The 27,784-nt window shown below is 47.3% G+C and overlaps 1 protein-coding gene across 2 annotated transcripts in view; it reads right to left on the bottom strand.

Moving 5' to 3' along the window:
* The window catches only part of LOC104577625 (activator of transcription and developmental regulator AUTS2), a 615,539-nt gene that overhangs the window by 342,918 nt on the left and 244,837 nt on the right, over positions 1-27,784 (bottom strand). For both annotated transcript variants that reach the window (XM_088524333.1, XM_088524338.1), the window contains exons 3-4: positions 22,886-22,987; positions 16,712-16,747 (exon numbers count right to left, since the gene is read on the bottom strand). In XM_088524333.1, the coding sequence (XP_088380459.1) occupies positions 16,712-16,747; positions 22,886-22,987 (138 nt within the window). The remainder of the gene's footprint in view (positions 1-16,711; positions 16,748-22,885; positions 22,988-27,784) is intronic.

Genomic DNA, 27,784 nt, shown 5'->3' with positions numbered 1-27,784 from the left:
GTTTATTCAGGCTGGCTGGATGAGCTGTACTCTGAGGAGAGCCTAATTAGTTCACAAAGATTTTCCAAACATCGGGGCCCCAGCTGCTGAGCCACCGTTGAACATCTGAAAGAAAATTACACCCGTAAACAGACATACCAGGAACATAGACATCCAGACACAGGCGCTTGGAGCTGCTCACTGGAACACGGGACAAGGAACGCTCAGCATCCCAGATGAACAGCGGTGGCACCAGAGAAGCTCCAGGGTCAGGCAGGGAACAAAATATTGAAGCCCCAGCGCCATTGCTTTAGGCAGAACTGCTGCATGTGGCAATGTGGATGCTGCCCCACGAACACCGCTCCCTGTGGCACGCGGAGCGGACTCGGCCCTGCGCAAACCCCGCACCTGCAGCAGCAGGGCGGTGCGTGCAGGACACCAGCCACCCCACGCACCAGCTGCATGGCGTGGACTGCGCTTGCTACACCTCATGGCAGCCTTTTCTGCAGAGAGATAAAAGACTGATCTGCTCAAGGGCCACTGCAGCTTCCCAGGCACTTGCACCAAGCCCTGTGGCACTCGGGGGCGCGTGGAGCTCGTGCCAAAGGGCAGCACGCACTTAAGCCCCAGCGACCCCAGCGATGCGGGAGCGCTTCCGCATGCGCCTCCACAAAGGGACCTGAGCGTATGTTTAAACTTGAACCCATGCTTTGTTGAGATGAGACCGTCAAGAGAGGAGGGTGAAATCTAAACTGATGTGAGACATGCCGCTTTTATCACTAAGCAACAAGGGCCTTCCACCAGTGGAAAGCATTATGACTAGGTGGTTCGGGGGGAAAAACATCTACACGGAAGTGTTTTTCCTTTTCCCCAAAGGAAATAAAAAGTGAACAAAGCAAAAGAAAAGCCATAAAAATAGAATGCTTATATATAAGCTGCACAAATGCTCAATTCATCAATATGAAAACACAACAGTCCTGAGACGGTGGTCGGGACAGATGCTCCCTTTGCAGACGGCTGCTGCGGCTGCCGGCTTCGCAAGCGCGCGGCAGAAGTGGGAGCTCCTCCAGCCTGGCCCAATCCCATGGATGAGGGGAAAACAAAATGAAGCCCCAAAACCCCAGAGACAGCTCTGCGATTGCTCCGCTTTAGCGCCAGCTGATAGAGCAGCCAACGTGGGGCAGGCACCGATTTCAAAAATTAGCACCTGACAAATAGGACCAGTAAAAAAACACTACTTCTTGAGGAGGACTACAGTTATGTGGATCAGTAAAGAAAGGTCAGCTGTGACAGGCCTAGCTAAGGAACAAGCGTAAGAGCACATGAGGACATCGGGTTTGCTGTGTGCAAACTGCTACCACAAAACAGAAAAAAAAAGGAGAAAGAACTTCCCTAACAAGACAGACAGAAAAATATGCTGTGAAATACGTCAAGGAGCCAAGGACTTGCATTCCTACAAGGTCCATAGGCCCTTCCTAAAAGGACCTAAATATTCCCACCTCCACTAACTGTGTCCACTACTCAGAAAATGGGAGGGAAACACCTGGCACCGTTCCAGGGAAGCGAGCGGAATCAGCCCGACACCAGGTCCTCCACCTGGGCGGCTTCTGCTCCGAGCCCTGCCCGCCGCCACCATCACCACAACATCACCACAGTGAGCCCCATCACCACAAGAGTGACACCTGCAGCCAGCGCAGCCAGCGACAGCAGAACAGCTTCTCCTGTCTGAGATGACTTCGTTACTTGGAGCTACCTTCTGCTAGGAGGTTTAGGGGCAAACACCATTAATAAATATTAAGAAAGGAATGGAGGAAGCTCTCTAGGCCCTTGCTGCCATCCTTCTACACCACCGAAACAGAAGTCATTCTAGTCCTGTAGAGCAATTTAAACCAATGTGTTTTGTGCTTCATTCCCAAACCCCTCGTGTTTCGTTATACTCTCAGCTCCAGCATCTGTGTGCTTCATGATGCAGGAAAATATCCCAGCATATATGTAAAAGCTTCGTGAAACATGACGTGTGTCTAACTAAAATTAAATCAAGTCACCTTGATTCAGAGAAGGATAGGCTTTAAAAATAGAGATTTATTAAGAAACTCAATTTCTAACTAGTATCCCTCTTGGTGATATAAATATCCAACATAAAATAAATCAAGGGAGCATCCCGGAGAAAAATATTAAAATAACATACAATTTGATACCACTGCAAAAAAGCAATCAAAACAGAGCATAGCAATAAATTAATAAAAAAAAGTTATATATCCAAACCAGACTAGGAGTAATTTTGTAAGTCAGCAGCAAAAAGTTAAATAAACAATAATTTAATCTATTTTAGATGCAGCAGCCAATAGATGAAATATTTTACTGCTTTCTTGCTATATTAACACAGTCAGCTGATAGGAAAATTGAAAAGGGAAAGAAGGACAAAGTGCCTCCCCACTGAGAGCCGGAGCAGCGCAGAGAGCAGGAACACAGCGAGGCCAGCGGGACTCAGCCCTCCCGCGCCAGGGAAGCTGCTTTGCGAGGGGAAAAGCAGCAAGCGGCCGTTTGGAGGCACTGACCTCCAGCTAGCGGTTGCAACATATTTTTCCTGCACTCCCTTTCCAAGCACTGCTGGGCAGCACAATCCCGCTCTGAAAGGCAAGGAGCATTTCACATTCCTGCGCGTTGCCTCCCCTGGGCTACGTGCAGAAAGGAAGCGATTAGCTCCGTCCTGGAGCAGAAGGAATGAATTTCCTGGCAATGTGGAATGAGGGAGAGGTGGAAGAACAGAATGGGGTGCCGGTGGAAATTCTGGAGATTTTCACTTCTCAAAGAAACCCTTTGGTTTAATTGGTCGCATACGTATCCATCCTTCATATTGGTGGAGGACACCGCGCACGAAGGACCCCAGAGAGAACCTGGAGAAGCTTTCAGAACCAGAGCTACCAAGGGCAAACAAATCACACTATTAAGTTCATACGTTGCATTTATACACGCCATTGCTTGAGTCACCAACAGCATGAATATGCAGCTATCCTGTGTGCCGCTTAAAGTCTTCTTTATCTTCTTAAACACATCGTGGCAGAACTGGAGTCCCTTCAAACTTCCCTTCAGGTATACAGCCAAAGCAACGCTTTCAAAAAATATTAAGGAGGACTTAATTATAACTACTCAAAGCATCTGGACTGCAGACAGCCAAGAAAAGGACTGTATGATTGGGCAGAAGGCTGCAAAATGAATGAAAAAAAACATAGCAGGTTTATAAAAAAAACAAACAGTGAAAGTAAAGCAGGCAGAAAAAGAAACACTGGAACCTTGAATGCAAAAATCAAAGTAAGAGGAAATGGCTGATGACTGCAGGACCAAGAAAACTGATAAACACAGGCTTTGACTCCAAGGGATACCAAAGCAAATGCCACACAAGTCATCCCACTGAGCACCCCGTGCAGAGACAGCCATGACCTTGATAAAACTGTTACCTGGACAACTCAACAGGTCTTCCCTTTCTAAAATCTTTCCCTTAAAATAGGCACTTGCACACTGATGGTTTTCCTATTAAATGCAATGCCTTCTGATTCAATGAGGAAACAGTCCCTTGAACCTGGGAAGCAGCCTAGAAGAAAACCTAGAAAAACTCTGGCCTCTGGCTGTTAATTCCTCGTGAACCTGCCGGGTCTTATTGCGCAGGTAATTTAAGTAAACAGAATGATCGGGGAAACCAAATAGGCAAAATAATCTGCAAAGTATGGGGAGCACTGGGTAAATAAGTGCTCTAAGAGGGGCGATGAAGGCTATTAAGCAGCAGAGTGGGAATACTAAGGAAGGAGCATGAGCTGGTGTTTCATCTCATAGGGGTTGAGAAGTGCTTCTACCGCAGAAGAAAAGAGAGTGTCATCAGGTGCCACTGCAGGAACAGCTCTGAGGGCCTTCAAGGGACACACTCTGCTCTAGCCATTATTTGCAGGACTGTTTTTTCCTCTTTATATCATTAATTTTTCATCAGCTTGGACGGGGAAAGGAAGGCTTATGCAGGGAGAGAGCTCTGGATGAATATTCATAAGCAACGTTCTGCAAGCACGCACAAGAGCGATTGGAGGGAGCTTGGGGAGGGACGGGACGGACGGGCCCAGAGACCTCCCACGTCACGGGCTTGGCTCTCGAGCAGGATCCACAACTTCCCCTCTCCCATCCCCGCTCAATCCGGCCCTGCTCTGAACAGCTTTTGGATTCCCCACTTCAGGGCACTCCAGGGAGGAAAGTGCTTTGGCTGAAGTTCGGGGGAGCAGGTGGCATTCAGCAGCTGCAAGTAATTTAGCTCTTGTTGGCACCGCGGCAGTTCTTGGCCTTCTCACAGTTGGTGTTCGGTGGGGAAGGCAGCAAACAAGTCGCCGGGGGGTTTAGCAGCATCCGAGCCCTGCGACCGCCTCTTCCGAGCTGGCAGCTCTAGGCAGGCAGTAGCAGACATGGGGCTTTCAGAAGGTGCCTGGGTGGGTTGGCCAGCGCCTGCTTCAGGGTTGGCTTTTGCTTCCGTTCCCTGCTGTTAAAACCCATTGCGTCCTGACACAGCTGCCACTCCAAGGTGGAAACAGACCCCGGGAGCCAGGCGTTAAGGGGAGGCAGAAAGAAGGGAAAAAAGCACAGGGTTAGCAGCAGGTGTAAGCGGTGTCTCTAGCATCAAAGCCATCCAAGAGCCCCGTAACACATCGCATTGCACCCTCCTCTCTCCACACTGGTGATGCCAGTTCTCCGGCCTCCGCGCGTGCGTGCGGAAATGTGGGCTGCAACGTTGGGAAGTATCTGGGCTACTGCCACTGCTGTGCAAAGCACAGCGGTGCTTCGGTTACTGCGTTTAATGCCATATTTCATGAAAGGAAAGAAAGTGGCATCTGGATACCATCATAAGCGCAGCAATGTATTAATCTGTTTGTCTGAACTTAGTGATTTCCATCTTCAGAAGCCACATGAAAAAAAAAATGCTAAGAGTGGTGCCGGGGAAGAGGAGCAGCTCTCTCCTCCCTTCTCCTGCTCTGCGCATCAGTATTTGCACTGCAGCAGAGGGGAGAGGAAACTCCACAAGTAGCTCGTCTAAGGCAGGTTTTTAAGGGGCTTCAAAAACCTCAACATCCTGGGTTTCTCTTCCTCTATTATTTCTTTCAACTGGACAGTAAAAAAAAAAACCTTCCGTCTTCCTTCAAAAACGATTCCTTGAAACTCCATCATGCTCCTGCACTGGTGGAAGCACTTACATTTGCAAGGTTTGCAAAGTTTCCTGTGTTTTCAACAGGCACGGTGCCATCGCATGCCACAAATGGGAACTCGCTGTCTGAACCACTTTGGAACACGCATGAAGAAAAAAATTCCACACAGAAGAAAAGCCAATCTATCCTCCAAGCTCATCTCTCATCACTATCCCTGACAGACACCTCCTCCTCAGCAAATATTAGCATATGTATTTTGCTAAGGCCATTAGTTCGGTCTTTTGTTTTAGCTGGTGTCTACTACGCCTTTAGACAAGGACAATCTCTTTGTATCTACTTAGGTAAAGCTATTATCCAATACTACTAAGACGTTTCACTACATTAATACCTAGAAACCTACCAGCCCAATGTACTGCACAAAGGCACTAACTTCTCCTAACTGCTCATATGGATTACTACTTCTTCATTCAAAAGAAAAGGGGAATTTCAGTTTTACTAGTATTTTAGAGTGAGGCCAACGTACTATGGGCAACTCTACTGCTAGTATACGCCAGCCTTGAGCTCCTGCCAAACGCAACCCCGGCAATGCAAAGGGATCTGCTGGAGGTCCCTCCAGCTCCCAAGCCAACAGTTGCGTCTTCTAGCAAAGACGACACCAGACATGCAGCGACGATGGCCGCGCCGATCCGGCCGCATGGGGCTTGCTGCCGTACGAGGTGTCTGCAAACAACCGCAGCTGTGCGGTGGAGCGGCGGACACGGGAGGGAGAGCTCGAACCCCGAGCGAGAGGAGATGACCCGGGGTGAACAAGCTCCGTCAGCTCAATGCACATTAGCCCTCAGGAACAGTAAAGAAGAAAACATTTGCCCTGATTTTTCCCCCCTTTTCAGATTCACCATTGCCAAAGGAAAAGCCTCAGAAACCCTTCCCTTCTTCATAGTCTGAAAACAGCAATAACCTAATGATTTTTTTTTTTTCCCTTAAGGACAAAGTACCTCCAAATATTCGTAAGGAGCATTGTGGCACGCATGGTATCTCTGCGAGCCTTCCTCTAATTCCCTCCACCAAAACAAGCCCACGCGCCCGCAGCTCCCACCGCCGCACACAGGCTCCCGGAGCACCAAGGCCCCAGTAACCTTCCCTGACGGACACGTTTCTTCAGGAAATGACACGGTGACATAGGTAAAAGGTGATTTAGCTAGACTGCTGTGTCACAAATTGTCAGGATCTGATTTAAAGACCTTGCCTTTGTCAAGAAAGACAGTTGGGTGTCTGCTTTAAAGAAGTACTGGGAATATTTTCATCAAAGGTTTGAATTGAAAAACAGTGGGAGGTAAATATCTGAGATGTTGCCAAGAAAGACCGCTGTATCCGTGCAATTACCATTAACAGGGGACAGCAGTGGTTCAATGAAGTAATTCAATCTGGTGTCCTACATTTTATCAGACAGCAATTTTGAGTTCTGACATAAAAGGCTGAGAAAGGATTGGACTCTTTTGCTGTGAAATTCAGCTTTAATTCTTGCAATCAGGACATGTGCTCCCCGCTCCAGGTGCAGCCGTCCTGTCCTCCCCAAGCGAAGCAAGAGGGGAATGTGGGAGCCCTCGTCGGCAGCTAATGGCTCACAGAGGAATAGCTGGACAGGGGGCACCCACAGGGATTCACTTCACAGGAGCAGGAGAAGGTTTTCCCTCCTTCTCCTCCCTATTTGGATTTCTTTTCAAAAATCCAATTCGGACTGCTTTTCAGGTTAAGCAGAGGGGGAAAAAAGCATATTGTAATTTGTAATTAAAACAAGCATATTTTAATTACAAAAATGTAATAATATGATGTGGCCTAAATTGACCAATGTATTCTTCCAAAACACAGGAAAGTGAGAGGCAGAGAATATTTCTGCAGAAAATGGCAAAACTAAAGCACTGTTGATGCCCGCCTCACCAACACGTCCTCACCTGCTGTTCTCTGTATCATTAATCCATCCATACACACCCGCCCTCCTGGAGCTTTCCGCTTTCCTCGCCCCTCTCAGTCCTTAGCCCGGTGACAGGACATGTGAGCTCTGTCCCTGCAGGCGCCCGTCCTGCCGCAGCCCCTGCAGCCCTGGTGCCGGCGCGGGCGCCCACCGCCCAGGACCACCTGGCGAGCGGCACTGCCCCTTGTCCTTTGGGCCCTTTCGCTCAAATGCGCTTTGTCATCATCCCCTATTTCTGCACCAGGGCAAACTGTTCAACAAATCCAATTCTCAAGTAAGAAAATGCAGAAATTTTGCAGTCTTTGAACAACAACATCAGAAAAAAAAAAAGGCACAAGGAGGAAATTGTCATTTTCTATTTTCTTGAGTAAAAACCCACCCCAACCAGAGGATAATTCACACCAGCAGCAGCCCAGGGCTGCTCTACCTACTTGGGTTGCAGAAACATCTCATAGAGCTCATATCGTAAGCCCAAGGACCAAAGTTGGCTCTTGTTTTGTGCAAAATGCGGTCAGCAACTTTTAATCACAGGGTTAAAATCTGCAAACAGGGCCTATCGATGCAGCACTCACTGCACAGGGACTGCAAATCCCCCTTTTTTTTTTCTGGCTGAAATGATTGTAAATCCCCTCTGAGGGACCCAGCACTACCTCTCCTCCAAAATATCAAACATACAATAAATGCATTCAAAGCTATAACACCCTTTTTTAATGATACGAAACTGAGACCCTTGGAAGATGAAGGCTTTGTATATGACAGCTTAACTGCTTGCAATCAAACTAATTTGCAGTACGGTGACCTGAAATGAGTTTAAAAGCACCATAATGCATGCTTAGCAATCAGTGAAGCAATTCTTTATTATTCAGGTTCACATCTGCAATTTGTGTCACATGTTATGGGAAAGAGAAAGGAGGGAACACAAAAAAATAATTCCATTGCTTCATGAGAGCTGATGAGCAAAAAATAGACTTTGTTCTAGGCCAATGGTAAACATTAATAAAGATAAGCTACACATAACATGGGCATTAGAGAGACTGAATTTAGACTGACAGCAAATCTTAAGTCTTCCTGCTCTTCATATGAGTCTTGTAATGTGCATAAAATGCTAAAATTAAAAATTGCTTACAATACCTTGATTTTTGAAGAGCAATATTTGTGTAGACTGTCTAAACTAACTTCAGAAGTTTACCCGAAACACCATCAAAAACACGAATTACGCATGACCCCAGATTTTGACGTTGCAAATGAAACCCACCAACCACTTGCACCACTCCTGCCTTCTGCTGATAAAATTCAGAGATGCTTCTAGCAAACAAGACAAATTTGCTATCACCCACTCCAATATACATCTCACGTTTCCTTTCCTTCCGTTCTCTAAACCGTCTCCATTCGTCACAGTTGTGGTCCTTGGCTGTATGGCTAGGTGCAGCAAGGTAAGTGGAGAACCGTATGTAGAAGTTGGCAGGAAAAGGGGCTAATGAGCCCAAAGCATGAGGCGGAAAAATGGGACAGCACCGAAAGTAACAACAGACAAGGCAGGGAACCACGCAAAAGGATGGAACTGAGCCTAAGATGTACTATAGGTAGATTGAACTGGGCAAAAGGAAGTGCTTCCTGCTAATAAGCAGGAGTGGCCTTGGGCAGCAAGGATGGAGAAAGCCTCCCGAGACAGCCAAGCCATCCCACATCAGGGAGGGTCAGAAGAAAGCTGAGTCCCCACTGCCCCGTCATAAAGGTTCCCTGGAGATACCAGCTCCTCAATCACCAAACGCATTTTGGGATCAGTCCTTAAGAAATCAATCACTGCACTGATCAGTTAGAAGATGAAAATCTGTGCTCCAGCAAAGAGGAAACAAGCCTGAAAGACATGAAATTCTGAAACCCCATCTCAGTTATGGCAGCTGTGCCTTGCTTTCCTTTCACTTAATCTAAATCAGAAAAAAAAAGTGAGGATAACTATTTGTAAATGCAAAGCATTTTCTTCAGTGACGTATGAGGACAAACTACTCAGAAGGATTGCAAAAAACCCACAATGTTCGTTGTTTGTTTTAATCATGGGTCTGAGTATAGACCTGTCCTGACCAAATTCCAACCCAGGTAATTTATTCTGCCTGCCGGACATTCCTCAAATATTGAACTGATAATATGAGCTTTTCTCAACCCCACAAAAATATGTAGTTTTGTTCACCAAATTCAGCTGCTATGTTCCAGCTAGGATCATCATAATTAATAGGATGGAGAAAAACCACATATGCTTGCTTTGCTTTTGGTGTTTTTTCTGCTTTGACGGTCATATTGTTTGCAAACTCTTTAATGAGTCCCAGTTTTCCTCAGTATATGCTAAGAACAGCACTAGAGTTTATAAATAGTGAAATTAATAGACTTAGGGTTGCTTTTCTTACATGCAGTATACTTATTAGGCAAGGATGATGACTCACTCATATCAGCTGTTCAGATGCACGGCAATTTCTCTAGCTTCGGGAAAACAACGATAACAGCTAAAAGGTTTCAGATAAGGAATGCCATGATTTTCTAGTCTTATATCTCCATACAAAATCTGCTGTACATAAAATCTGCAAATACTAACAGGCAATTATACCTGTAGAAAGATTTCCACAGGGAATCTGGTCCACTTTCTGAAATCCAGATTTACTATCGAAGATTCATAACCTCTTGTTAGCTTTCTTTCTGCAATGAATGGGCACACAGAGATCTTAAAAGAGTTAAAATGCATTTCAGTATACCCTTTGCGATAATAGTTGGTAAAGCTAATTGCTCTGAGAAAATTGGAGATTATTCATTACCCTACTAAGCAAATGAGGATTTGCAAACAGTGATTCATAGTGCCAAACGCGGGATAACAAGGATTGTCTTTTCGATTGTGTTCACTGATGACACTAGAGTTTATTTATGACTTTGGTGCCTCCGAACAGTCCCTGCTATAGCCCTTTGAAGACCTCCTAGTATTTCAGATGGATACCCACTCCTATTGCAGCCAAATACATTTAAATATTTGGTTTCTAAAGAGAAGCACTTTAGATAACTCAGCAGCTTCAGGAACAGTAACAGCCCCTGTTCACCAATATCATCCCATATGTGGAAACATGGATTAAAATGTTATAGTCCTTCTGCAGTCATTGAGAGATGCGTTTTTTAACCTCTATTAAATGATGCTTTTGATTCCAGTCTGCTTCTTCCACTCATATGGAAACTCAAACACCTTCCTGTACCCTTTTGATCTCTTAACACTCTCCCCATGCTCACTCCCTGAAGGAAGTCAGCATCATCCCAAGATTTAACCACCCCAAAGATTGAAACACACATATAGATTCTACTTGGGACCACGACCATTGCATATAGACCAGGGAGGGAGGAAGGGAGGGAGGGAAGGAACGAAGGAAGGGAAGGAAGGAAAAGAGGGAGGGAGGAAGGGAGGGAGGGAGGGAAGGAGGAAGGCAGGAAGGCAGGAAGGAAGGAAGGAAGGGAAATCTACAGTTTCGAGGGTTATATCTGAGAATATGAGCCTGGGGTATCCCCCGGCATAAACGAGCCTGCACCTATTCTGCAGGATGTCCCAGGTGAGGGTCGGTCCTGCTGCCCGGGGTAGCTGGCCTCCTCCGGGCGCAGCCTGCCTTTGGATGCTGCACAATGCCCAGCCCGTGGGCACTGCAACCACCCAACACCCGCTCGGCTCGACCCGCACAGGGCCGGATGGGGTAGCACAGTTGGCTAGCCAGAGCCGCTGAGAATATCCTCCTGATTTGTATCTGTCTGAGTCACCAGCCCACGTGCAAATCGCAACCTTTTTCTTATTGCTTTTTCAAAATTTATTTTTAAGGTGGAGAAAATACTATTTGTTTTCTCCATCTTTCTTGCTTCAGCTCACCAAAATCATTTCAATTCTGAAAATTCACTATGAAAGAGAGAAAAAAATGCTTATCAGAAACAAATGCTAGAAAAAAATCCAGCAACCCTCAGAATTAGCCACTACTAAAGACTTGATAGGAGACCACTCCAAGAAACAGAAACAAGTTGCCATAGACAAACTATAGTCACCCAGAGAATGCAGCACTCTTGAGAATTTAGGTTCTCATTTAAAAATAAAATGCTCAGTTATTCCAGTACAGGCTGGGGACCGTCCTTCTGGAGAGCAGCTCTGCGGAGAAAGACCTGGGTGTCATGGTGGACAACAAGTTGACCATGAGGCAGCAGTGTGCCCTCGTGGCCAAGAAGGCCAATGGGATCCTGGGGTGCATTAAGAAGAGCATTTCCAGCAAGTCGAGGGAGGTGATCCTGCCCCTCTACTCAGCCCTGGTGAGGCCGCATCTGGAGTATTGTGTCCAGTTCTGGGCTCCACAGTACAAGAGGGATGTGGAGCTGCTGGAGAGAGTCCAGCGCAGGGCCACAAGGATGATCAGGGGCCTGGAACATCTGCCCTATGAGGAGAGGCTGAGGGAGCTGGGCCTGTTCAGCCTGGAGAAGAGAAGGCTGAGAGGGGATCTAATTAGTGTCTATAAGTACCTCAAGGGAGGCAATGAGGAGGATGGTGCTGGCCTCTTTTCAGTGGTGGCCACTGATAGGACTAGACGTAATGGCCGGAAACTGAAGCACCAAAAGTTCCACAGGAACTGAAGGAAAAATTTCTTAACAGTGAGGGTGCCAGAGCACTGGAACAGGCTGCCCAGAGAGGTTGTGGAGTCTCCTTCTCTGGAGATCTTCCAAACCCGCTTGGACGTAGTCCTGTGCCACATGCTCTAGGTGACCCTGTGTATGCAGGGGGGTTGGACTAGATGATCTCTAGAGATCCCTTCCAACCCTAAGCATTCTGTGATTCTATGATTTTATGATTCCGGTTTTGATTTGTGTTTTATTCTGTGTTGCAAACACAAAACCATCTCTATCCTGTAATATGAACTTGGCTTTGTGAGACATAAAAGAAGCAAAAACTAGCAAAATTCACTGTGTAGTTAGATAGGAGAAAAAGCTTTTACTTTTATGCAAACTCCAACCGTACTCCAAAACATCTCTCAACAAGTCACAAACAGCCAGACAAGGTTAAAAATTCACCTAACTCAAATTCAAATAGCTTTTTTAAAAGTTAAAAAGTCTTTTTTCCTCCTAAAACTCTAAGTGCTTTTCCAATTATCTGATGTTCCTTCTTGATGAGATGTAATCTACCTTATAATCTACCTGTGATGAGAAACAATGATGATTCACAATGCAGAATAAAATCAAAGACAACCGGGAGCTTCTTCAGGAAGTGTTTGGTTACGATTTCTTAGAGCACACTAATATTAACAGCACGTCCAAATCTCTCTCCATATGCACCAACCACAGACTGGACCTATGGAAAACAACAAAGCATTTCTAGTCATCCATGTATGGATGCATTGGATGGAATCACTTAGCAGTGACTCCCAACTGTCTCTGTCGATGTTATGGTGAAGGTGGGTGGTTAAGGCTGACCAGGACAAATGTCCTCCCCAGAGTGTGTGAATTCTTCCTTTCCCTTCTATTCTCAAGACACGTTAATATAGAAGCAACAAAAACATAAGAATCCCGTCTCCCACTTTCCTATTGGGAAATTTACCCAGTTATAGCATAAAATGAGGTGGGATTTTAGCCTTCGCTGCTAACAGAAGCACATAATGAACTGCAACGATGCAGCAATCGTACAGATATTGGAAAAATGGTCTTGCGTTACAGGCAAGTGTCAGCTTTATAATATTTCCTTGAACACTCAGTAGTCTTGGGAGGCTTTCGCTACAACACCAAAGGATCCCAAAGTAATTTCTGGTTTGCTGTAGCATGTGCATGATCTGCAAATATTGCAGATACCTGAGCCACCATGCACCAAACTGGAGCGCCTGGCACAGGCAGAGCTTTTAAGGACATTGCAAGTTTGACAGCTGTCATTTCAGCTAGGTACATGCTAAGAGATGTGCCTAAATACACAAATCCTTAGCTCCTATGCTAAAGTGGAGGAAAAAACTATCAGTGACTTCAATGAGCAATTTCCTCATTACTGCCATGTTACACGCGATGACGTGTAGAATATTCTGGATATACCACTGGCAACAGTTACACGTTGAATACGGTTATTCATCTGAAAATAGGCAGGATGGAAAAGCGAAGTGCCCTTTGTGCTATGAAAGAACAGAACGGACTGGCAAGTATCTCAGACGCTTAGTTCAACCACAGACATGTCCTGCACTGTAACTACGCCAAGGTCACTGCTCCTTATGTGAGCAAGAGCAAAACCAACAAGTTCAGGTATTAGGTGCAAGCGATCACCAAAGCTTGCAGATAATGATATCAGCTCTGAGGCTTTCCATCCTATTTGTTAGTGCAGCTAGTTCCATTTTTTTGTTCCATTTTGCTCCACACAAACTATTTTTAGATTCTTGATGTAGAAATTTCAATGTAAACCTGGTGTTTTCCTAACAAAGCTGCAAAGCAACAAGACTAAGTTGACGCAAAGAATACTTACTCCTCCAAAGTCAAGGAGCACAGAGAAAAGTACAAGTTTGGTTCATTCAAGCTTTGAAAAGGAAACACACAAAACACAGAAAAGATAGGAAGGCTTCATCGGTGCAGAGCGCGTCGGCCTCCACCATCCACGCTGGCTTCAGGTTCCTGACGAACGCCTCCCCTGCTCGCCGGAGCACTGGGCACAGAGCTTCCCCCAGCGGGGAAGGCGTGCAAGGATGTGCTGAGGAAGAGGTTCTGCTATCAAGAAACCAACGGTACTGCAGGAGCGGAGGGAGAAGGAAGAGGGATAAAGACAATAATGAACCCTGATGATTAAAGCACAGATCCAGACAGAGGCAAAAGAAGATTCCATTAATACTTGGATTTAAACAGCAAATATTAGCTACTTTATCCATTCCTTAGAGCTCACCATTTCTGAATAAAACCTGTTCAATCTGCTTTCCTGTGTTTCCGCACTAGATGTGCTTGGACAGTGAGTCAATTGGTCCCTCCATTTTAACTTACCTGGTACCTATGGCTCTTTTGGTGTGCTAGAGCATGGAGTATTTTGTAGTCACAGCTACCAACATACAGCAATCAATCATTTCCACAGACAAAAGCTTTATTATTATCTATTACACTAAAAGCCCTTGTTTTACTCAAGACTCTTCCCTAAAGACCATTGTTTTGATGTTCTGGGGTCATGCTAAACACGGGAAAAAACTATCAGTCTTTTCTTGCTAAAAGCCTTGCTTAAAGAAAAAAGTCAAGTCAAGTTCATATTCTTTTGCACTTTGATAATACAATAATTACACTTATTGGAAACACATGCTATGTGGATCTTTTTGGAGCATTTTTCTCATTGTCTGGTACTGCAAAACACATCTGGGTTGTATTTGCCCCATGTAAGCTAATAAGGGTACGAAGTTTTTTTAAAACAATAATCAAGATAATCCTAAAAACAGCTTTCCAAAGTAAAAAGAGGAGAAAAAAACCTCCAGGCTTCATCCAAATCTCTAAGTGTAACAATGACTAAGGTTAGAACTAAAGACCTTTTTTCCAACTACAAGGCCATTAGTGAAGAAGGAAAGAAAAAAAGATTTTTTAAAAAAATCTCATTACTATGTCTATATATAAATGCAGTTAAGCATACCATACTAATGGAACTTAATAAGGGATGTCTCCCCACCTACTCAGATCTGAATTAGCACGATTTCGAGTGCCAATATGTTGGCACTAGAAGATGTCAAGCTTCTTCTTGTTACTAAACTCCTAACTTGGGAGAATTGGAAACTTTAAAGCTTTTTGCTGGAGCATAGGGGATGTTGACACCTTCCAGATTTTCACTTTACTGGACCAACCCACAGACAGTATGGTGCAAGGGAACAGCAGATGGCTTCTCTTCTGGTGCCTCTGCTCCCTAAATACGAAGCCGACCGTTGTTCTTAAGCCATACATATTCAGTTCCTGCTGTGAGGAGAAGGCGTCTTATTTATGTTAGAGCCTTCCAGCCCACACTGCACAGGTCCCACTCTAGATCATCTCTGCATACGCTCACATGGCTTGCATGTTAAGTGTCCAAAGGAAAGTAATTCTATCTAAACTTTGGAAAGACAATCAACTTTTAGACTTAATAGGAGCTACACGTTGAACTCGTCAGTATTCTTCCTCCCTTCACTCCTACCTTCTTAAAACACACATACAACATAGGACAAGGGAAAACAAGTGAAGTGCCAACAAAAGGAAATCTTTTCTTTCCTGTTTCACAGCTTCTCTTACCTTACACAGGTCTGGGTTTTGCCACAATTGGGAGGAGGAAAAAAGAAAAAAAAAAGCTACCACAAACCTTTTCCAATTGGCAATCCTCTCTTCAGACCTCCCCACTGGCGGAAGTATTAACGCTCGGTCTGTGCTGAAGTCCAAGGCAAATCCAGGAGGCCATGGCACTTCTCCAGGGGCTAAGTGTTTGAGCTTGCATTTTACACTTTACATGTGAGGTCACAAAATACCCAGTTTAATCCTGTATCTTTCTTATAGGATCACAGACCTCTATGAAAAAAGACTAAATTTCACCATGTACTAATGAAAGAAAATTACAGTCTGGAAATCTGACAGGGGAGCAACAGAGTTTCACCATCCTGTAACCAAATACCATATAGTTTTCTTTTCCCCAGAGTCTGATGAAAAGATAGAAACAGGCTTTGATAATGCTATTAAGTTGACAGAGCAATGCTACAGAACAAGTCTCACTGCATTTCACTCACCTGTCTTTGGACACACATAATGATTGATTTTTCCTACAGATATTGCAGAGGCAGAAAAGTACTGCCCAGAGAACATAGCCTAAGTTGCCTTCAGCAGGAAAAAGCAATGTAAATACAAATCTTGGAAGCAAATAAACAGCGCATTGGATTGAATGGAAACCTCTCCTTATTCCCAAACTTATCTGTGCAAGTAAAGGATAGATCAATAGATTGATGAATATGTAAAGGAAGAGATAGAAGGGTGTGAGTGTGGACCGTGCAGTCAATACAGGGCATAGGAATAAAAATAGACAGATTGATTATCAAACCAGTCACGGCCTGGTCCTCTTCTGTTGATGTAAAACATAAAATTAGCCCCAATACTGCTGTGTTTTCTGAGCTCATTTGTGAGATACGGGGCCTTAAGCCACCGGTGAGGAACCCTTGTGTGCTGCTCCCTGGACTATGCTGGATGGGAGACGAGGTAAAGCTCTCACGATGGGCTCTTTAATGTCTCTGAATCACTGAAAATTGGTTTGGGGGAAAAACAAGATCCCAGCATCTTGGATTTGAGAGCTGCTAAGACCTTGGTTTGATTTGCTCTAAATGTGTAACCTAAAGACACGTTTCTAGATTATGGAATTTATACAGTAATTAATGTGATTTGCTCAAACCGGCACTAGCCACACATCTAAAACATTGGATAGATTTTTGGTAACATGTTGGTAGGTGGAAGAAATGGAGAAGGACAAGTGAAGCCATCAGGCTGCCTGTGACCAGGTATTTATGCTCTTCTTCGTCTAAGGGGCCCTTTGGTGGCAGCGCTGGGCTGTGGGGAGGTACACGCGGTAGAGTTGAGGTGCACTTACAAAGTAGCCTGTCCCCAAGCTGGAAGGAGCTGAGCTCTGCAATAAAACACAAAGACAAAGCGGAAAGTGAGCGCCGGGCTTCACCACGTCGCCAGCCGCGCGCTGCGGTACTGGCCCCCCAGCCCGCCTTTTCAGGGCCATATCACAGCCCTGGCGCGCTGCCCCTTGTCATCTGCTACTGAAACAAACACCGCGGTGCTTCATGTCCCCCGTTACATCTCTCAGCAGCGCTGAGCCTGTAACGTGCTATTTACTGAATTCCGAGTTTCCGCGCCGGACGTAATTGGCAATTTATTTGACAGGCAGCTGGGTAATGAATTAATGATGGCATTTCGCCCCGCGCTGAGACTAAACAGACACTCATCAGCCAGCCTCCCTGACACGCTGACATTCAATGCTCACGACGCCACCGACTCAGCTCCGCGGCCACCACGGGGCAGGCAGGAGGGGAAAATAGGGGAAAAATGAAAAAAAATGCAAAACCGAAAAAAAACCCCATGGAGACTGACTTCAAAACAAAAAGCCTGGTGGGCCTGGAGGACCTTTTCAACGTATGACCTGCTTGCCAATTTACTCCCGAAAGGCCCCGCTCGGTGCCCGCGCGGCGCACGGCTGAAAGGAGACATTTTGTCAACATAATTAGTAGTCGAGAAGGCAGAAGACGTGCGGGCCCAGAATGGACACGCGGGCCTGGAGAGGGATTATGAACAGGAAAGCAAAGCCAGGCGGCCAAAACCCCACAAAATGAACCAGGTTCCAGAGCTGAAAAGCATCAAAATAATTACGTGTGCTGCCGTGGAAAGGAAAGGAAGAGCCTCACCCGCTTCTCAAATCCCCGTCTCGAAATGGCGCCTCCGCGCGACGGGATCACGCGGCAGGTTCCCCCGCAGAGGTCTCAGCGCTGCGGGCGCAACGGGGTCAAGTGGCTCCCACAGCAGAGCCGCCCCCGCACCCCACGGGCAGCCCGTGGGTGAGGAAACAGCTGCCGGTTGCCCTTTTCCAGGGAATTTTTGCAAGAAGAGCCTTGAAGCCCAAGCAAGCCTGGTGTACCATGGGGAAGGGGCAGTCTGAACCACCGGAACCCTAAGGGGAATCCCCTCCGTAACTGAGTACCCAGCGCATCTACAGGTAAGAAAATAAACTCTCAAATCTCTCAGATGGATCTTTTTATGGAATTCTGCATGGCAACAATGGGGTGCGCCAAGAAATTTAACAGCTGCAAATTCACTGCAAATAATCTGAATGTTAGTTTTTGCTCACCAATGCACTACTAGCAAGAGTGGATATGTACGTAGAGGGAAAAGCCTTCCCCGTGAAGTTGTTAAAATTAAAACATGTGGCAAGAGGATCCCTTCTTGGCAGTCTGAAGGGTACCAACAGCGTGACAGCAACAGGCTCTGCCTGAACTCCTTGTCTGAAGGAAGAGGCTGCCATGGAACTTCTGAAGGAATGTGGGAGCTGCCACTTAGTCCTCTCCATCTGACCAACTGCAGCTCCTGCAGGAGCCGAGGTCACCAGGTGCAGCGGATGGACAGCCTAAGGTCTCCAGTCCATTCCCGAGTCCTTCTGGCTCTGCTCTTGCTGCTTCAGGGCCACCAGTAACCACAGACAGATCGCAGACCCCAGTGCCGACACAGGTACAACGTCACGCGCTACAACACACAGCAGCAACAGTCACAACCACTGTGTCCCTGTCACGGGCCACCTATGGGGATTTCACGAGCCCCCGACTCCTTTTTTTTTAAATCGCTTCAGAGGCTGCAATGCTCCAAGTTTGCATTCTGCATCTCCATGTGATTTTTGTTTGCCTGCTTTTTCTTTGAAGGTGCAGAAGAATTAAGTCCCAAAGCAAAACAAAACAAAACACCAAATGCATATCTCGTTTCCCACCCAATATTTCCATTCCTTGGAAAGCAATGCTGCGATGGCTATGGGAAGACAGTTGAAACATAGCAGTCAATGGCTTTCACTGAAAAGAAACACGTTTGTGCCCTTTCAGGGAATTTGGCTTCGCTCAATGGAAACACAGCCCTGCACACATGCACGCTGCGCGTGGCTCGCACGGTCTGCACGCTCCCTTGGGTGCGATAGCCACAAAGGACTGTGTTGCACATGCATGAATGATGACGTCGGCTTGGCCAAGGGCTGCTGCTGCCAGGGCACACAGGCTGAAGCAAGGGCTATGCAAGGAGACAACTTCTCACCTTCTGGGAACTCCCAACAGCGAAAGGATCCTACCACCCAGTGCCCAGCCTTGGCACCAAGTGCTGGAAGGGATGCTGTGTATGCAGCATCCGTACAAGCCCACGCTGAGTCGTGCTCCTGCATTGGATGCTTTTACAGCTCTTATATAAAGTGTGCCTATAATAGAGGTAACGGTTTCACTCTCCCTCTCTGCAAAAGCCAACATTAGATACACCATTCCACATCCACACAACCACAGCAGATGCCTGCATCAGGTGCCCATCGGCAAAACGCAAGTGGCTTGCTTAGAATTGACAGGATTTCAGGTTTGTTGCTTTTCTTCTACACTTTTTTTTTTTTTTTTAAAACACATTATTTAAAGAAGGAACAAAACCAATCGTTGAAAGAGAAGAACTTTTGGCCCAGAAACTAAAAATATAGTAACCCTCATGTAAACATTAGTTCACTGTGTACCACAGAAAATTACATCCTTGAGGTCTTGGAAGGCAGAGTTCTCCCCGTTTTGCATATATATTGGGCATTACTTGGGGAGCTGGGTAGGGAGAAGGGCTGTCTTGTACATGTTTGTTCTGGCTATTGTTTATGCAGGTCTGGCTGAACGCGGGAACAGTGGGTATCATTTCAATTTCTGATGTCAACATCAAATTACTTATTTAATTTCATGCCTGGCGAAGCATTGTATAGCTACACGCAGAATCATTTCACTTCATTTGTTATGCTGTGTTTTCTTGGCGATTGGCTTGCCTTCCAACTGACAGCTTTAATTACGACATGAATTTGATTGCACTGCCGAGGAATTAACATAATGCAACAAAGCATTTAAGCATCCAACCTTAAATACGCGCACACTGTCGCGCGCACAACGGGCTCGTTGTGCGTGCGGGGCTTCACTGGGGCCCTCCCTCGTCAGAGCCGGCTGCGGAGTGCACGGATGCTCAGCAGCAGCAGCAGCAGCACTCGGGGTCTGGGTACCACAGGCCTGCATCTCAATGCATCTTTCGCTGGGCTGAGCGCCCAGGTGGGAGGAAGAGGAGGCGGAGGATGGCCGGCCGCCGGGCGCTCCCACCGCCACCACCGCAGCCAGGCTGCCGGCAGGGATGACCCATTTCACCGCGAGTAGCAGGGAGTCTGCAGCTGAACAGGTGCCTAAACCCTGTGACACCGTGGGAGCTCCGGGTCAGTGAAACATTGGGAACTCAGGAATGTGCACCGAATAAATCAGAGGTGTTTTTTGTTTGTTTGTTTTCTGGAACCAAACACCTGAATGTTCAGTGCTCCTCACCATCCAGGTTTGCTTTTCCCTCAAGAAATCTCGTCAGCTTTAGTCATCAGGGCTAACAGCTACCTCCTATCTCCAAGATGGGAAGGCTCCCTTAAAAATAAATGCACAGCCAAAGCGAAGGGAAAGGCGTTGACTGAGCTGCAAGCTCCCATTAAAGGCTCAGTAAAATGAATCTGACTACTGGCAAGATTTTGATGAGATCAAACTGACTTCAGCACCATACATATACTGGAGGAGCATCTCTCCCATTCCTCTTTTAAGCCCCCGGAGCTACCTCTTTGTTTAGAGAAAAGAAGTTGTCGATACCCAAATATCTGTGAGGGGCGAAAAACAGGGAAATGGATTTACCGAGGTCACAGGGGGAGATTTATCAACCCCTTGCAACAGAGCTTCTGGGTGACCGTCGCCCCTAACCTCTCTGCTGATTATATTTCCTTGCAGGGGCTGCAGGCCAAGGAAGCCAAGGGAGCTGCTGGAATTCTGCCTCACCGTGTCGCACCTGCCTCCAACGCCGGCCTTTCCCCTTCCCCTCACCTGCTGCTATTTCAAGCCTCATTACGAGAAAAGCCTCCCATTTAACGCTGCTGTTCCAGTGTGTTCTCCTCCTCTTCGTTTTTGACCCACTCTCTTGCAAACACTGCAAATCACCTGCTTGGATCGCCTGAGGTGGGAAGGAGCCACCTCGTGTAGCGTGATGGAGGAGCGGGCTGAGCTGAGGGACGCCTGACAGCAGAGAGGACAATGCCATCGACACACCCGCTCGCACCTGGACGTTCCTGACGTGTCTGCCTTGCTCTGCGCCTGTCACTGAGCCACCACCTCGGCCCTGTGCCTGGGACGCTAACAGCCCTGTTCCAGCAGCTTGCTTACAACCAGGGATCAGAAAATGGATCATCCACCAGGAGCCTCGGCGCATCATTCGTTATCCATGTTCCTGTGCAGGAGACACATGGAATCCCCCAGCGCTGACAGGCTACGTCGGCTGAGCTTCATTAGCCTTCGAGTCCATGGCTTGCTGCTTTGACCTCAGAGCCAAAGTGCCTGGGATATTTTACATTTTTGTTCAAGCTTCTGGACTAAAATAACCATATTCAGAAAGAACTTAGGTCTCTTAGCTCTATTTTTACTTCTGGCCAGGAACTGCCAGGGACCAGTGCACACCTCACTCCTTCACGATGTATTATTTAGAATGACCTCGTTAGGGTTTGGGTGCTTTCATCGTGCAGGGCCAGGATGAAGGGAAGGCACTGGCCGAATATGAAGAACAACCTCCGGAGCGGGGTTGGGGAAGCAGGACCCTGCCCATGGTGCTGGGTCTCGCACCGACGTGCTGGCGAGGTCAGCGTCACCTCGGAGCGGTGCCAGGGAAGAAGAAGGCTGCAGCACAGCATGTCTGCAAGGAGCTGAGACTTTCTGCTGCCAGGTGACAGTGAAGTTGGTGTCGGCAACCTCCTCGCTGCCGCAGGGCGCAGCGAGTGACAGCAGAGGCACTGAAGGCAGCGGTCAGTGCCAGCCTCCGTGCACAGCGTTTCCTCGCTTCCTGCTCCCACGTCGCTCCCCCGTCACGGACGAGCTCTTACAGCCGTGGGGGAGCGTCTAACCGACGGTGTCTCGAAGCATTGTCCTGAGGTGGGAAAGGACCTCTAAAATAATGTGACAACAGGGTGGGAAGAGAGGGAGGGACAGATTTCGCACCTCCAAAGAAAATCACATCCCTCTGCTATTCCAGGGATAGGCTCAATCCAGCAGAAATAGCTGGCAGCGTGCCTGTGGACTCCACATACACACACACAAAACTGTATCCTTTTCCAAGCATTATTTGTAATATCTGCTCAATTCAGTTTTATTGGCTTGGTCTCTGGAGGACCAAACCTACGCGACCATGCCAGGGAGAGGAACTCTTCTTTTCGAAACAGGGGTTAGTCAGAAGGAGGCCCAGGTTGCCACCTGATGCTAACGCTCTGAAGGATGTAGCCACGCTTCTACCAACATAGGATCCGACCCACAAAATTCCCATTTCAGATTCTCTTTTGGGACAGGAGCCATCTTTATCCTACACATGGTATAGCGTGTAGCAGAGAGGACCCAGAGCCATGAGTAAAACACTCAAGGAGTGTGCTGGTACACAAACAAATAATGATTTCATTGCAGCCACAGGAAAATTGTTCTTTTTATGCATATGTGGGCAAAACGCACGTAGCCTTCAGGGCACGGGCAGGGCTCCTCGAGCTGCCATTGCAGACCCTTCTGCAGCACCTTGAGGCAGAGCAAGAAGAGCAGAGCTCGGGCGATTGCTGGCCACGTTACAGCCACCTGTTAGAGATTCTTTGCGTCTCCCTAGACTCCCTAACACTTTGCATCAAAACGGCATTTACCCCAAAGCGAGGCATTCTTTTCCTACCCCGCACGGGGTAGAAAGAAGCCATTGCACTTCCCAGCTAGGCGGGACACTGTAACGTCACCAAATGGTCTTCAACCCTTTCCAGCCGGGAGATTTTTCAGATTTGTGGCAAACCTGAAGACATGAAGTACCCAGGACAGGGGCACTGTGTCATCCCTTCCCCTCCCAGCACCCAAGGGAAGGGCACTGCAGCGACGAGCCGCCCCTGCGCTGCTCCAACCCGCATCCCGTCAACACCGACCCCGGGGGGATCAAAGCGCTATTCGAGCCCAGGAGTTTGACTTACGTCGCTGAGTCTTTCCCGAGAGCTACTTCGGTGGAAACCTTTCGATTCCCCGCTGGCGCTTTCACTGTCGCTGTCTCGGCAACTGTTTTGACCTGGTTTGAGCTGCAGGAGAGAAGAAATGCAGAGAAAGCACAAGGTTAGGCTGGTGATTTAGTTCCCTCATCTTCTGGCTCCCTGCAAGGCCCTGCGGGGAGGCAGCAACCTTCGCTCGGGGCCAACTCGCCCCACGTAGCGACCGCACAGGCTAACCTCAACATCCACAAAAGGACAACACCTATTTGCTGGATAACAGCCTCCTTCTGCCTTTCAAACCAGGCTTAATGAACTTTGCAGGTGGAGTAGTAAAGCAAAACATACGTAGCCCATATTTTCAACATGTTCAGTAACACACCCAGCCTTTTCTTAAGCTGTGGACTATACAGGTCAACATATTAAGATGGCAATATATTGAAATGGAAAGCTAAAATGTATAGACATCACATACAAACACACATATACATGCAGCAGAAGAAAGATCTGAGCTAGATCTCCTGGAATGCAGAAAACATTTGTATTTGTTTTAAAGCATCTTTTTTATGCTTGCCCAAACGCATTACAATTTGTTTCAGCATGGTTGATGTCTCTTTTGAAACAATCTGCGGAGATTAGTCCTGAGGTAAACATGGCAAAATATCCGTTTCAAGACCATACTTTTTTTCAGAAATTCAGTGTTAAAGTCCCATGCCCAATCACAGGCAGCAGAGGCCAAAGCAGAGGAAACACCAGGCGAGGGGCCTAACGAGGGACCTCACGGAGCACCGGCCACACTCACTGACCTGCGCACAACAAACGCAACCTGCTCCTCCCCAATCGCTCTAACAAACTTGTAATAATTTATACTTAGACTGCACAGAAATTATCGCTCTCGTGTTGGCTTGAGGATGGGTGCGTATTCAAAGCATGGGCAAGGTGGGCACTGAAGACCAGCCATGAGCAGGAAAATCACATCAGCTCCTGAGAGAACAGCAGAGAAGCTGCAGGAAAGTTGGCCCACGCCACGGGAAAACCTCCCCTCCTGCTCCTCCTGCGGGAGGGAGCGGATCCGCCGCACGGCCGGCCCTTCAGCTGGCTGAGACGAGGCAGTTGCGGTTGCTCTTCGCCAGCCAAACAGGAGCAGAGAGGGGCTCGTCCACGCGAGCGAGACGCAGTCCCGGGCAGGGCTGTGCAGACGGCGCAGGTGCCCTCCTGGCTCCAAGGAAACGCAGCAAGACCTCAAGCCGCTTGCCAACCGCTTACAGTAAAACAAACAAACTAAACACACCCCAGCTCAGCCAGAAAATCTTAAGCAAAAACATTTTTATTTCACATGCAATGGCTTATCAATTACATCTAACAAGCTAGGTAGGAACTTGTGGAGGCGGCGGGGGAAAATCTAATTCAAGAAGTCTGATACTTCATATAAACCCCACAGATCTTATCTAGGACCACTATGTACTGTAATTTTATGGCCCCATGTTTAAAACTTAACCACGCAAAGGAAAATAGCTCAAGTTTCACTGACTCAGGCTTATGTCAACAACTGCTCAACGATGGAGAAACTCTTACAGTAACTGGGGCCTGAAGGACTTTTTGCTGCCTCAAATCCTTTCTTTTTCTGGAATCTCTATTTATTTTTGTACACAACTTTCAAGTATTAATTAGTGACACTGCTTGTTTTACTGCTTCTTCTGCACTGTGAATTCCAGCTATTTACTGGGAAGCGAAGAGCAACCCTGCAACTGTCATTTTGCTAGAGACAATATACAGTAAGTAAATGAATACAACGAAAATATCCAAGCCCAACACTCCGGAGGGACAAAGTGAATCATTATAGGCCAGACAGCAAACTCAGAAGTCAGTCCAAGTTAAGATTTATAAGCTTTCCATATTTTCCTTTCTTTTTTTCAAGCTGTTTTTCTCCATGTGCCAAACCGTTGAGGGTTTCCATTCTATTCCAAAACCCATCAATCTGGGCTGAATTAAAAAATAAAGCATGGAAACGTGCCCTTGTCTTCTCTAAAGAGCCTGTAGTTCCACACACGCACACACGAGAGTACTTCACGTGGAAAGGCAACGGTTCATTTCCATGTACGCGTGCAGAAGCAGTCGCTTAGAACTAAAGCGGCATGAAATAACGTAGTGTTGGCAAAGGATCTGCAAGGAGGAGCTCTCTGCTCTCTCTGCACGGCCTGCTCCGCCGCACCCAGGAGCGTCGAGGCTGAAGCCTCTCCCCAGGGAAACAGCAGCTCTCCTGTGGGGAGGACCCTCAAGCTGCTACCAGGTTCATTGCTGCCAAAGAAAGCAAAGCCAACGTGGAGGTTCCGTAACACTCACCCAAGAGTCTCACTGAGGCTGGTCACAAATCAGCAGAGCCTGCAGACTCTTCCACCCGCCTCAGCGAAGGGCCAAGGAAGGGTCTGCAGAAAGAAAATCTGACTCCTTGCTCTGGGAGCAAAGAAACCTCAATAACTATGTTCTCCCACTGAAGGAAAAGAACATAAAAGGAAACTCAAAAACATTAGAAAGAAGGTTGCTGCCTAAGGGGCTGCAATGGAATCAGCAGTGGGTTTTGCTGCTTTCTTGAACATATCCAATTCCCTCCAGAAAGCATGAACAATGACAGCTCTTCTCAGTTCTCCAAAGCTGGTCTGTTCAGATGTGACAAGTGCAGAGCAGGCAGTGCGCAACGGAACCAACCACATTCGTTGCTCCTGGCACATCAGCAACATCCCTAGTGACAGGGCAGCTCCCTGCAGAAGCAGATTCACACCAAAATCCGAAAGTGTTCACTCACCTGGGTTTTCCTTCTTCAGTTTTCTTCCAAAAAGGACTCAGCAACATTTAGCAAACTTAGGAAGCCTGCAGGTTGCTCAAACCCACTGAGCCAAAAAAAGGGTGTCACACTGAGCTACCCTGCCAACTAACGCAGGATAGATACAGAGCTGGAAGCACCAAGAGGTACATGAGGAGTTACTGGGACACTGAGTTAGCACTTGGGGGTAGAGGGAGAGCCACAAAGATGCGCAGTGCTAACAGTCACCACGTGACGAAGCAAAAACAGAGAGGCTAGCACACACCTAAACATCACCCCAAAATGGGCCGTGCTAAGGTTATGAATTGCTAAGGTTACGAATAAACCAAAATAAATGCAGAAACACAAAATGAAGCTGCTGCAAGTCATAAAATAACGACGAGTAACAGTCATCTTTGCAGGACATGGAGTCAGGCCAAGTTACGCTTCCTACTGGTGTATTCTGGGTTACAGCAGAAAGTGAGACCTAAACACAGCGGCTTCGGCCTGAGACAGGTCAACAACGGTGCTGTTGCTATTATATTAGTCCAACATTTCTATGAAATGATGGGCGACATAAGCTTTACAGCACTCCTCAGGATAAGCCACAGCACCATGTCTCTCTCTGCGTTGCATTTCGTCTCGGAAAGCAGAAGAGTGAAGAATAGAGACAGTCGATCGCATTAAGCAGCGTGAGGGGAGAGGCAAGGGCAGTGGAGCCCACCAGAACAGGGAGCACCATCCTCTCACGGCACCCTGCTCTTGTGACATCCCTAGGCCACTTCAGATAGATAGTACCACAGTAGCCGTGCCTAGTTAGCATGTGACAAAACGCCAAATAAATCAATCTATGGAGAATTTTGTAAAAAGCCTTTTTCACAGAGCTTACATATTGTGTCAAAAACACCCTAATGCTGCACTTCAGAGCTTTTTCTCTTTTACCCTGTTTAAAACCCCACACCATTTGGCAGCAGTAAATCCCAGCTATGGTATAGCTTAGAGGCGCCTGAGTGTTCCACACCATATGGAATTAAAGGATTATTTCACTACGTTATACTTTAAAGTTATGAATACTAACACTCCTTGCTACTCCCGCGCAGGCAGCAAGCTAAGCCTCTCCCCGGCCCAGCGAAAGGGACCCCGGCTTCCTGGGGGACAGAGTAACCCCACGTCCGGGAGGGGAATTAAGCTTCGGCCCTGCCCCTCATCCTTGATCTACGCAGCTTCTGCGAGGAGCAGGAGGCCAAAACTGCCTCAGCCCAACCCCTACGCAGGTCCCGTCCTCCCAAGCTCAGCACCCGCCAGCTGTGGCAGACCCCGGTGGTCTCCATCTCCAGTGCTCCTCAACTCCAGAAAGTCCCTAGCGGCCCAGGTGGCTGCTGACCGCCCCACACGCAGTTGAGCGACACATGTGGGGTGACGAGGACGTGGGCCGGAGGGGATGGGGAAAGCAGGGACCTCTGCTCCCCATCCCCTCATCAGGAGCAGGACCCAGTGCTGAATTAAAACACATGTTGTCTGTCTTAGTATTTTGTATTTCAGTTAAACACTTTTCCCGCTTCCAGCCCTCATAACTGGCTCCTCTGAAATTAGGACAACGTGTGTTGAAGCTTAATCGATTCTAATCAACGAAACAACTGATTACGAACATTACAACAGCGGTGACGAACAGCTGATGAGATAAACATTGTTCAGTTAGAGAGTGCCACTTCTTAAATTATTCCTAGAAAAAAGCAGAAACAGCCTTAACAACTGTGGCTCCTACAGCTCCCCGCGCGGTGCTGGGCTGTGGCCTTGCCCGTGGCCACCGCTGTCCACGCTGCACGTGCGGCCCTCGCACCGGCCCGCAACCTGCACGGGGCTCCAGGAGCCGGGAAAGGGCAAGAGCAAACCGACGCGGGGTTGTACATCTGGCTGACGAGAAAATGCGGTTTATCAGCGACTGAGAGCAAGTCTGCCCATACGAAAACAAATAAAAGTAGAGGGGCATAACAAAAACACCACGCAATTTAAATCAAGGCTCATTACTGTGATTAAATCACGATTAGCACTTATCATTTAAAAGCTTTCATTTAAATCTATCTCGCTAC

This window comes from Tinamus guttatus, unplaced genomic scaffold (assembly GCF_059628265.1).
Source record: "Tinamus guttatus ecotype Peru unplaced genomic scaffold, ASM5962826v1 Tinamus_guttatus_pri_ptg000019l, whole genome shotgun sequence".
Taxonomy (NCBI): domain Eukaryota; kingdom Metazoa; phylum Chordata; class Aves; order Tinamiformes; family Tinamidae; genus Tinamus; species Tinamus guttatus.
This window is presented reverse-complemented; position numbering and strand designations above follow the sequence as displayed.